The sequence below is a fragment of the Drosophila biarmipes genome, chromosome 3R (assembly GCF_025231255.1).
Source record: "Drosophila biarmipes strain raj3 chromosome 3R, RU_DBia_V1.1, whole genome shotgun sequence".
NCBI lineage: Eukaryota > Metazoa > Arthropoda > Insecta > Diptera > Drosophilidae > Drosophila > Drosophila biarmipes.
Window position 1 is genome coordinate 32,808,606 of NC_066616.1, and position 12,322 is coordinate 32,820,927.

The 12,322-nt window shown below is 46.3% G+C and overlaps 1 protein-coding gene across 1 annotated transcript in view; it reads left to right on the top strand.

Moving 5' to 3' along the window:
* The window catches only part of LOC108025266 (G protein-coupled receptor kinase 2), a 49,843-nt gene that overhangs the window by 13,451 nt on the left and 24,070 nt on the right, over nt 1-12,322 (top strand). The window contains exon 2 of the mRNA XM_017095627.3: nt 10,926-11,367. Within this exon, the coding sequence (XP_016951116.1) occupies nt 11,316-11,367 (52 nt within the window). The 5' untranslated portion in view covers nt 10,926-11,315. The remainder of the gene's footprint in view (nt 1-10,925; nt 11,368-12,322) is intronic.

Sequence of the window (12,322 nt, forward strand, 5' to 3'; positions counted from 1 at the left end):
CTGGGGAAAATAACCCAAGCGGTGGCGAAATACCAAACCAATTTGCACGGCCATTAGTTGGCGCTGTAATTTCTGCTCGGAATTCGCAAATGCTAATTAGCTTAGTGCCACCGGAAATAATTCATGCGAAAATTCATCATTTAACTAAATAGTTGAGAATTATGCGCACAACAATTTCTGCGGCTTGTTTGGCTTTTGAACGAGCTGCTCATTGTTATTGTAATTGTTATCGTTTAATTATTACGCTGCTCTGCGGGTTTTTCCTTGTTTGGGTTGTGAATTTCAAATGTTTTCACCAAAACAACGCGACGTATTCAACGGAAAGTTATTTCTTTGACGTACGTGGGGTTATCTGATTAGTGTTTCGCGCTTAAAATCCAAGTTCCAGGGAAATAACCTAGTACGCTGAGCTAAAGTTCCCCTCCGGTCAGTTTGTTTTTGTTGCCAATTAAGTTTTCATGCGACATTCAAAACTCGGGGGACGCAGGAAGTGCGGCAACTGAAACAAAAAGTCGCGTAATTGAGTTTGCCCAGTTATCAGTTGGCACTAACTGGGTAACTGAACTAGTAACCGGTTCCTCTGGCAACGAGGGTCCTGCGCAAGTTGCTGTCGCTCGAAAATGTCAAATAATGGCAAATAAATAAGCCAAAGATAGATGAAAGTGCACTGGGGCAAGTGCGGTGCTGGGAGGAAAAGTCAAGGCGAGTCGATTTGAGTCGAGTTGTGTGGCCATTTCGGTGGCCGCACAGTCGCAGAATTAAATCCAGTTGGCTCGTAAACCTTGGCCGCCGAAACCCAACAAATCCTCACGCTGCTTTGGCTTAAATTGTCTGAAAAAGGGTTTATGGTCATGACATTTTATGAACCCAATGTGGGAGCAGGGCAGCCGAGATGGACGCAACCTTCTCGGCTCTAATCTACATGAAATTGCAAACAAGTATTGCCCGTACACACACATTTGTGCAGGAATTGTTATTGTGATTGCCTGGCCAAGAGCGTTTCGTAATAAGCTATCCGGTGTCTGGTATCTGGTATCTGGTCCCTGGTCTCTGGACTCTGCTCTCTGGACTTTCCCTGCTCCCGATTGCTGTTAACATGTCGTAGAGTTTTCCTTTTCCCAGAAATTTGTGTTGTGCCAGTGGCCTGCAGGCGAGCGCGGCCATGGGATTCCAGCATTCGCCATTCTCCCCCGTGCAGCTTTTGTTCCGTTGATTAGGGCCACGTACATTTCAATTAAAATGTCGCCCCCAGCGCCAGAAATTAGGCAAAATCCGGCCAACCAGCAGGCGCAGCTTTTCCATTTCCCTCCTTATCTGGGGGCCTACTCCCCGCACAAGGCTTTTGTCCCGCTGTTCGCAGCCGAACGCGCAGGAACCGGCGAAACAGGCTTCCGCTCTTCACGGCCTGTCTGCCGCCCCAGTCTTTGATGAGTCCCCAACCATCTGCATTTGGCATCGGAACATGTTTTTCCAATTTCTGCTCTGGTTTGAATGCTCCCAGGCCCTTGACAGTCGGATATTGTGGGTGTGTCCGATCGGAGTGCTGAATCACACTTGACGTGGGGTGAAGGTCCTACGGCTTGCGTCCATTAACTATGATAACGTTGGAGGGGATACAATATTGGAGTGTCTTCTAGGTAGGGTAAATGCAGATGGAGGATGGCATAAAGTCGTATGTATGACGGATGATACCTTACACTATATCTTATATACTTCCTACCACACTTTTCGAGTACCCGTTTCGGTTCTTAGGGTACATTTTATTATTCCTTTTAGTATCTGTGATATGCCCCACCCGCCCTCGGCTTCCACTTACTTTTCATGGTGTTTACCCTGATGCCTTCCGCCCATCATTTCCACTTTTCCCTGTCCTGTTTTTGTGTGCGCGACTGCGACTTTCACTCATGAATAGTTAAATCCGCCTGCCACCGCGCCCCAAGCCAGCTCCCTACCTCCCCCGGCCGCCTCGGGGCTGCTTTCCGTTTTTGCCATTTTTTATTAATGAATTCTCATGGCTCAATGAAGCGTAAACTCCCCTAAGCCAAGTTCAAGTGTCCTAGGAGCAGGCCGAGAAAAGAGGCCAGCTCAGGCGTTAATGGGCCAGCTCAAGGGCCGGCCAAACGTGTTTTCCGGCGGCCATCAAGTCGAGTTCGGCATTATTGATGTGGCCGTTCTAGTTTGCCTCCGACTTGGCCAGGATCTGTCAGCCGCCTGATTGCCCCTCGCACTCATAATCCCCGCCCATTAATAGGTCCGCAAGTGGCCCTGTTGGCAATCAGTGAGCGCCAAAAGCAATTTATCTAAGAGCTAATCAAAGCCGGTCTGGTAGGTTGGTCTGCCAGTCCAATCCAATCCTTTCGACCGGCAATTAAAGCGAGCAGGGTGCAAATTAACTATGGCCAGGATGACTGGCTGGCTGGTTGGCTCGGCATCAAATAGATTGAATAACCCTATGACCGTGGCCGCCCGAGGGATGTTATTCGGATTCCCGACTGTCTGTATTTGCCTATTTGATGTGGATGCTGATGTCGATGTGGATGCAAACATCCACAGACCAATGGTCGCTGCTGCCAACCGCAGACGCATTTTTCCAGCTACCGCCGAAAATGAAAACCCAGTTTACCTATTTCCCCATTCCGCCGGCCCGAAGGCAAGTGCTCCCGATGATGGCTGGCTCTGCGGTCCCATCGAGATTCCGCTGCTGCGCCAGGCAGTAGTCAGTCGACTTCATTATGGGAGTGCTCTATTCAATTACGTGGGCGAGTGCGGCAGGATGTCTGGTGGAAGGTGGATCGGGATATCTGGCTATCGGGGACCATCATATTTTATGGCCGCCATAAAGGTAGGGCTGCTTAAAGCCCAATTTATAACTGGTCCGATAAGGGAGCACCGCGCACATGGCGTCGTGGCATCTCCGCCAGCGGTGGCTTGTAAATATTTAACCTGCAACTGCTGGAGCCATATATCTTGGCCGCCCTGGCTGGTGAATCATTCACTTCGCGTTCGCTTTTGAATATTTAAGCCCGCCATTTGGCACTTTCCGTACCTTCGCTTTTTATCTATGGCATTATTTATGCCTCGCGTCTAGGGCCGTGCTAGCTGTCTGGATGTCAGGGCCCGGCGACATTTAAAAAGAAGTCCCAGAAGTATTCATTTAAGTGGTTAGAGTAGCAAAGGGTATGTAAAACTCCAAAGTTTGTCCCGAATACCTTAGCTTCTTAAAAAATAAGTCTAGGTTATTTAAAATGCAATTTAAAGGTATCTCCGCGTCTGTTCCTGCAGAGCACCTAGCTTAATGTTTACCATCACTTTTATGTTCGTTTATAATTTCCCTCCCTTTTCGGGATGCAATAAATTTCACGATGCCCTCGGTTCAGTGCTCCACTTTGGCCCGCAGCATTGGCATCAATATGGGAGGCACAAAAGTAATTTCATGGACTTTTAATCTATTTCTTTACTGCCACTGATCAAAGGACGAGAGCAGGCGCTAAAAAATATTTAAAATGCTGGAATAAAAGAAGAAAAATGTTGATGATGCGTGCTTGTGCCTTTGTGCCTGTGCCTGTGCCCTTCACTCAGTGTCTCATTTTTTCGAGGCCAAGAAATTTCATTAGCTTTCTCCGGGAGACTTTAATTGCCTGTCAATGCTTTTTTGTGGCAGCGCATAAATCGATTTTTAAGTAGCTAAGCAAAATATGCTAATCGCAACAAGGGCCACAGCTACAAACGTGGCAGGAAAGTGAGCAAACGTGCTGGGGAAAGTCCATCAAAATGTCTGTGCCGAAGGGGAGGAAACGATGAGTTGCGTCCACTTTGATGTTGGATAACTCCGGGGAAGGGGTGAAAGTTTTCGCATTGTTCGCCTAAATTGGGGCAAGAATGAGGTTTCAACTGTAGACCCTGAAGTCACTTAAAAATATCCCTTTTCTTACACTTGTTTGTTTTTGTAATCTCGAATGCAACTCTATCCTATTAAATTCCAGGGCAATTTGCTCGCATTTCCACTTCACTCGACAGCTTTATCCTCAAAAATTCAAGAGAGAATAATAAAAGGAGATGCCACAGACCATAGTCGAAATAAATTGATGTCAACGCCTGAAAGCAAATAAACCAGTGATAAACCATTGATTTGTTTCTGCCTTCATTTCTGTTGACAGCTGACGGAGCGCTCGAAAGTATGCTCTGGTTTTGTGTCCATGGAAATTGCGCATACGCCCGTTGGCACTTGGAGCTTTTCGATTTTGATTTGTGGCAAAAACTCAAAGGCTCGGCAGAGTGGCCGGAGTGTATTTTTCCACCGCATTCAATTAATATTTCGAAACGGGCAGAAGGCAGCAACCGCATTTGCTAGGTTGCCAGTCCCCTTAGGTTTGTTGTATTCATAAATCATTCTCGCATAAATATTCGATGGTCTTCTTGGAAATGTTGCATAAGTTTAAATACTTTTCGGCCGAGGGCGGAGGCGCTCCATGTTTGTGTTCGTATTTTCGTGCCTATTGAGGCATGAAATCCGAAGGCTCTCCTCCCCACCCCCAGCATCCGGTCTTTGTGCCCTGTTATTGTTCCAGGGCGCTGGCAATATGTTTGCCTTATTTCACTTTGTGTTGACAGCAATGACCCACATGCATAAATCATAACTTGTTCGCCTTCACACACCCTCCAGTACACACACGCACACACCACTAAAATGTTCAAAATTCAGCAAGCTGCAGGGAAAATACATTGTTTCTGAGAAAGACCACTTTTCGTGGCAAATATTTAAAAAGTCAACCGAAACATTTGCCCTAAATCAAAGAAAACAAGAATTCTGGGGAGAAGCAAACACCAAATAAAATTTATTATTGCAATGCTTAATTTGAAATGGAAAATCCCTTTGTGAGCTCACATTTTCATGACAAATATGTGGAAGATTGACCCTTAAGCGAATTTTAAAGAAAAGTTCCCAAATGAGCAACATAAAATAGAAATAAACGAAGTGATACTCAGTATAAAATAAGAAATAAACAGCGTATAAGACATTACTCTTTTGTCCAGCATTTTTCGAAAAACATTTTAAAGACAATTGACATTTTCATGCGCTCCTAATTAAATAAAGTCTGAACGCTGGAAATTCAATTTATTTTAGCACGAGAGCTGGAAAGCGTTGCCCGAAAAAGTCGATAAAAACATGGCTACTGTGGAAAATTGTTTGTTTTTTGCAAATATTTTCGTGGCACACATATTCTAATCAAGTAACCAGGGGGCGCTTGGTCACGCCCCCGACTGGAGAAAAACGGGGACTCATTGTGCACAAAATTCAAATGCAATTTATTAAAGCGCAAATTAGCAGAGAGTCCTGGGAGTCAAGCGCTGACAGCGTTTGGGGAAATCAAAAAAGAAAGGAAACATGAATAAGCAACGAGAAAGCTTTCCACTTTTCACAAACACACATGCGGAATATGCAGACATATGTGCAGGGTCCTCTTTGCATATGCATATCTGAGTGGAGGGGCAAATTATGCATGCAAACAGGTCGAAGCAGCCGGCCAGGACGTCCAGGATCCCAGCCAGGACCCTTGGCAATCCAACGCTTCAGTGCGCCTCAAAGTATGCAGCAGTTTTTAAGTGTGTCTCGGTTTCGCCACGAATTCGAGGCGTTTCCAATGGCAGCTGAATCGAATCCCCCAAGTGGTTGGACCTCCTGCAGATACGTGTTTTGTGAGTAGAACTCAATGGCTTGCAATGCGGGTCGAATCATAATTTCTCCCTGCTGCGGGGCCGTAGCTCAACCCTTTTCAAAAGAAGAAAAATGAGCAGTGGCAAAAAAGCGAGAACCAATCAAGACCAATCTCGACCAGTCTCACTTGTTTTCCAACCCATACCGCATAGCTGTCGTGCCAGGGGAGTTTAAAACGAGGGAAGACAGGAGGCAGAAGGAAAAATGGTTTCACTTGGCAGCTGCATCGATGTCCTTGCCGAGGGTCTGTGGCTCCGAGGACCGCCAAACTGGGTCATTTTTGGCATAGTTGTTGGAGCGCTGCTTTATTGATTGCCAGCAGGAAAAATGACACCAGTCCAGCATACTGGACAAGGATTATCTTGCTCCAGATTCGGGCTACAATCTGGTGCTACACATATTTCATGGACTGGTTTAGTGGCTTGGTGACAGGAAAAAGCTGGGTGGAAATAAGAAAAAGCATAAGTCACTGGTGTTTTGAAGTCACCATTAAAGGTGCCTAAGAGTATGCAGTAAAAAATTAAGGACACAAAGAGTCTTCAAGTCAAATTTTATATGATGTCGTAGCCAGGATGGGAAGTCTAAGTTATGGCCTTGGAAAGGCCTTCTCGTTATGTACCCCTGTAGGTATTTTTCTCGTTATTTACCTGGAGGTGTAACTCAGGTTCATATCGGATTTCCAATGACATGGCAGAGCACGTAATACCGATGCTGTTACGCTGATTCCCGGCTCTTTTCGATTAACATAAGTCAATCGAGTATTGGCCCAACTAACCGCATACTTGTGGCCGTCTTGCCGACGACCTACCCCATCAGCGCCCCCGATGTATTAATGCTAATGCGACTGCAATGTTATACAACACCTACTGACACGTCTTTGCGGTCGACTGAGCAGTTAAGTAGACACAAATGCGAATTGTGTTTGCTTGTCAAGCGGTGGGAACGTTACTTTGGAAGGGGGAAACCAAACAATTTGTAACGCTTGGACCCTAAAATGTGAAAATTATCACTGGGCTAATTCCTAGCAAGCTGAAACTAGATTATTCTAGATGGGGATAGTTGGGAGAGCGCTTAAGGCGACTATCGAAGTTCAGAACCTTCACAGCTGCCTTTAGATTATTACACTAATAAATTCCCATTTAATAATAATAAAGTGAAAGACCTTTCATTCCTCTTTCCTTTTATGCAATTGTCCCAAGTCAAACAGGAAAGTTTTTGTGCCGCTCACTAAATCGCCTCGCATTTCTAATTACCGACTCATAATGCAAAGAAAAGCGGAAAATAGGAAAACGGAAGAGAAAGGCGGACAGGGCACAAAAAGTCTGCGAGGGGGAGAGCTGATTAAAATTTTGCAGCGACTGCAAATTAAAGTGAAAACATTTTGAGGGAGTCCCCGCACGTATGTGCGAGTACATGGCGAGGAGGCAAAGGACATGCAATGCCACAGGGCGCCAGGCGAAAAGTTGATCCTTTGCCCGGCCATACACCCAGTCGGAGGAGGAAGCCGCTCCCAGCCGGAGCCCAAGTCAAAATCCGGATAGGGGGATATAGAACCAACCACATATAGGATAGACCGACCGCCCACATGCACGTCCAAGTTTAACGCAAATAAATTGCGCATTCAGAGCGAAATTAACACGGCTCAAAGGGGAGAAGCGGGAAAGTGGGAAGGCGGGAAAGCGGGAAGGCCAGGGGGAGGAGCAACTCGTCTGGGTGGCACAGCCATAACGAAGCTTAAGCGCAAAAATATGTGGAGACCCAAAAAATAGATGGAAAAAATGTATGCGGAAGGCAGCAGCAAATAAAAACGAAAGCCAAGTGGGCAATATGACTCGCTTTACTCGACTCAACTCGACTCGACTCTGCGCTTTTTTCTCCGGTTTGCTTTTGCTTTTTGCTAGCATCAGCAGCAAAATGCAGACAGAAACAGGATGCAGGCGACTCCATAACTCACGGAGTCGGGCAAAACGCGCTGAGGATATCCGTTTTGGGCATTCCCATGATTGAGGTTGTCCTTCGTCCTCCGTCAGTCCCAAACTGCTCCTTCGTGTCGCTATTTTTGCCCTGCCTACTTGACTATGCATGGGCCGTGGTGGATTGCGAGTGAAACCAAGGCACTGAGAGAAATTGGTGGTACAATTCGATTAACAAGGTTTAAGTAAATGTAAAATCCCTAGCGCTTCGAAATCACTTTAAAAACTGACCAAAAGTCTGCTATATGCCTTTCAAAGGGTACCCTAGGTATTTGCTGATTAAACACAAATTGTTGCATACTTTTTGACACTTTTTAAGGGGATTTCAAATTTCTCGTGATGATACGTTTCCAATTTTAATAATGTTTCTCTATGTGCTCCAAACGCCGGGCAACTTCGCTTTTGGCATTTAAATTGACGTATTCCGAGGCTCTGGTTATGGCCATGACTGTCATAAATGTGATAAGGGATGATATGCCTTGTTTCTGATCCCTCAACATCCCATCTCCCCCTCCACCATCTGCGGACTGACATTTGGGGCTGGCTGCTTTGTCTTAATTAATAAGTCAATAGCTTGAATGCTTAAGGCTCTTACGCCGCCCAGACGAAGGCAGCTGCTCTCCTCCATAATTTAGTTAATGCGCTCCTAAACTAGGGCCGCTGTCAGCCCGTCCTCGATACTCCCCCAGTCCATTTGGAGCACCCAGGCTCCCCTTCTGCCAAAATCTCGGGTGCTGAGATGCTCGAGTGCCCAACAAAGTGGGACAGATAAAAGCAATTTGCCTGCGACAAGGTGACAAAGGTGCGCGGTTTGAGCACAAGTGAATGGTAATGGAGGCCATAACAACGGCGGCTTCTTCGGGCCATGTGACAACTTAAACACCCTCAGGAAACCCTAATTGGATGCGAACGGGAAGGATTATCTGAGAGAACTATCTCCGTTTTGCGGTTATCAGGGATGCGGGATGTTGAACTTATGGTTTGCTTGAGGTATTCAATTTGAGGCTTACAAAAATCCGTATGAAAATGTAATTAGGTGTGGTAATGTATTGGAACTTTCTTAAATCTAAAGCTAGCATAGCATATTTCACTGACAGGAAGATTGATAGGACTTTGATATATCTTTTTTAACAAAATCACTGCGGCGCCTCAAAGAAAACGACATTAGCTTTGTTGCCACTCTTCCAGGAAGTGTTGAAAAAGTGGCTGTAATGCTGCCGCTTAATTTCGTTATGAGCCCCATGCACATTTGCGCCATTTCGCAACATTTTCATAATGGCGTCACTTGCTGCAGGCAGACACGTGGGTAAATGTGCCAGTGAGATGTGGATGGAGATGGCGATGTGGAAGTGGATGGGATGTGCGTGTATGCCTGGATGACTGACACCATCGTTTGGCGGTTGAGTTTTTTATGCCGGCATCGTTGTGACAGCCAGCAGAGGCGGCAGGCAGCAGCACCGGCAAGCGGGCCTAATGGCGCAAATGTTCAATAAAGAGGCTTTTAACGTGCGCAGCCCTGCTCCTGCTCCTGCTCCTGGTCCTTTTCCCTACTCCACGCTGAACTAGACAGGAGGCGATGTCGGAATCTAGACGGGAGTGCTCAATCTGGGCCCATTCCGATGCCGCTGGTGTTTCGCTCTTTTAGTGGCCACTAGAACGCACTTTATGGCCCCGCACCTCGCACGGAGTGCAAATGAAATGGCCATATTCATGCCCATTCGAGGACTGAATAATACATGGCGCCCGTAAAAGCCTTGTTTATTGGAGGGAGCTCCAAATATATTTAGCTTGATTGGCTCCATCCCCCATTTATTTGGCTACGCATTTCAGAAACAATTAATTTAGACCCGGACTGCAAAGCAGAAAAAACTGTTTGGAAAATAAACACTCGCATGGCCACACTCTCCTGCCTTGATTGATGTGCCCCCAGCACATGGTGCGGTTTGGATGGCTGTTCCATAACAAATAGATCTATATGTAGCCACATGAGTTCATTTTTAATTAAAAATTGCCTATGCGCGGATCCAATAAATTCAATTCGCTCGCAAAGAGCAACACCAACAGCTTTATGACGCACACAAGAGTTGATAAGTGCAAATAAAGCGACCCAGTCGTAAAAAGTGTATTTCTAATAAAGAAATTTCAAAATCATACAGCCCGTGCGGTCCATGTGTACACATGCCCATGTAAATGCCTTCACGCAGCAGAGGAAAGCTGGTGTCATTCAATTATTTTGCTATTAGTTGCTCGTGACACTCGACTTCACAGGGCATGCCCACACGTATTAGGGTCCCACTCTGGAACGGGGTCCCAGCATCGGCTGTAGATACCCGGCTCTCGTGTCCCCGCTGTGGAAGGCCCTTGTCAGTGGGTCCATGATTAATAAATGCGACACACAGTCGACCGCAACATTACTGACACCTCCAGAAGGCCAACAGCCATCAAGGTGGGCCAAGCATGCTGTGGCTTTCCGACTCAGATCTGTTTTTGCGGGGCCTCCACCACAAGATGGAGCTCACTCACGCCTAGAAATACACAAACACAAAATTTCTGTAGAAATGATGGTGGTATGTGGTAGGAAAATATGGGATAATATTACTCAAGTCTCAATTAAGGTGTCTAAAAGTAGGCAACACGGAACTTCTGAGTTTCAAATAAACTGTTGCATAGTTTTAAGATCCTTTATGATAGAACTTTCAAACTTAGGCGATTTCGGATAAGGAAAATATATATCCTTGCATCAAGGACTTACCTCATTATTTTTCCGTGTACGCATGCAAACTTTATCATCGCTTGCAGCTCTTTGTCACAAACAGGTGAGACAACAAGTACACGTAGACATAACGTGTACTAACTCCTCTCGAGAGGCGAACTTGAGCCACAAAGAGCCAAGGACAAAAAGATATGTGCGCATGTGAATATTTAAAATGTGAGAGCCGCCAAAAGGGTATTGTGGTTTTCGCCCGTCATTAGGGAAAATGTAATGAAATTTACCTAAATTGCGCTGGAATAAGAGCGTGAAAAAGATAATCCAGAGTCATTTATAATTTGCTAGGAAGTTGCCACGAAATGCTCAACCCAAATAAGCACTCTTACAGGGAAGTAGTTCTGTTCGGGCCAACTTTAATAGCCCCATTGAACCGGCGTCGTAAGCAACCCTTTTAGCCCGGCCATCCCTTGTCGAATCCAATTAACTAAGATATTTATACCCCCTTATCGCTTACATTCACTTGCAGATTGAGGAAATCCATTGGCCAGCAGTCCCGCAGCATTCAATCAAGCGCAAATTGGTTCGGCTTGCACAAAAGGGCACATTTTCGGCCTGCAAACTCCAATCTTGAAACTAAATGACGCCTGTGTCTGAAACGGAAACCGAAACCCTACTGCCAAATACCGCAACGCTGGACGCCAGACGACGGCCACAAATTAGCCAGCCAGCCGTAGATTTGCAAGTCTAAGGAGTCGCCCAGGAGCCAAGTGAAACGCAGAAGGGATCCCTGTTCAAAGGAGCCAGCCAAGGTCAAAGACAGGAGCCACATCAAAGGGAGGACCAGCAAGCCAGTGCGACTGCGACTATTTTTCGAGAGCGCCAAAGGATTCATTAAAAAACCGCCAACCTGGAACTAATGGAATTAGAGAATATTGTGGCCAATACGGTCTACTTGAAAGCGAGAGAAGGTAAGTGGCTTTATTTTCTGAGCAAGTGAATACCAAATATTTGAGTGCCGAATTTGTTTCACCACGTGCACAAGGGACAAGTTGGCAATTACAGCTCTCATTTATGCAAATAAGGAGGCAGCGCATAAGGAATCGGTACGCTTTCAAAGATTAGGGAATCATTTTAGCGAAAGACAAAGTGAACTTGTTTTTATGTCACTTTGGATGACGGGTGATTAAATGTATTTCAGATGTCTTAACCAAGGCGAGCAGTGTTGTTAGTTCAATAGCTTCGGCAGAGTATGCTATAAAGAATTTAGGCGAATTCCTTCAGCTGCTGTGGCAGCATCTTTTCCACCATCAAATTCCACTAAACAGACTCTTTTTGGCAGGCACGTGCTGAAGTGCTCTGTGCTGTCACCTTGTCATCGATTTTTGCCGCCCCACCTGCCGCCCTGCAGGGTGGTCTGCTTAATTGTAGTGATCGAAGTTGGGCTGGATTTTCGCCCTCGAAAGGGGGAGGCGGAGGCCTGTCTCGGCCGATTTTGTCCTCGCTGGGCTCTGCGCCTGGTCCTGGGCTTTATCTGAAGTTAATGAAGCGTTAAATGTTTGCGCTCCAGCAACTTATTCATTTTCATGCTCCGAGTGCCGGGCTTTAAGTGCTCTATTGGACGGACGCACCCGCAGATACTACACTTCACTTCGTTATCGAGGTCACACTTCAATTGCAGGCCCACCCCCACCGACCCACCCACCAAGTTCACTGCCATCCTGGAGAACTCCGCCCACCATCGGGTCTTCTCGCTCGCTGCTGTTTGTCGGCGCCATTGTTCTGTTTATTCACAGCAGAGTCAACTTTGGCGATTAGGTTGTGGGAAATTTATGCAAAGTTATGCATTAGGCGGCGGGGGAGGGGCGCGTGCAAAGGTCACCTTCAGCGCCGGCAACTTGCAGCATCCCCAACATGTTGCATGTG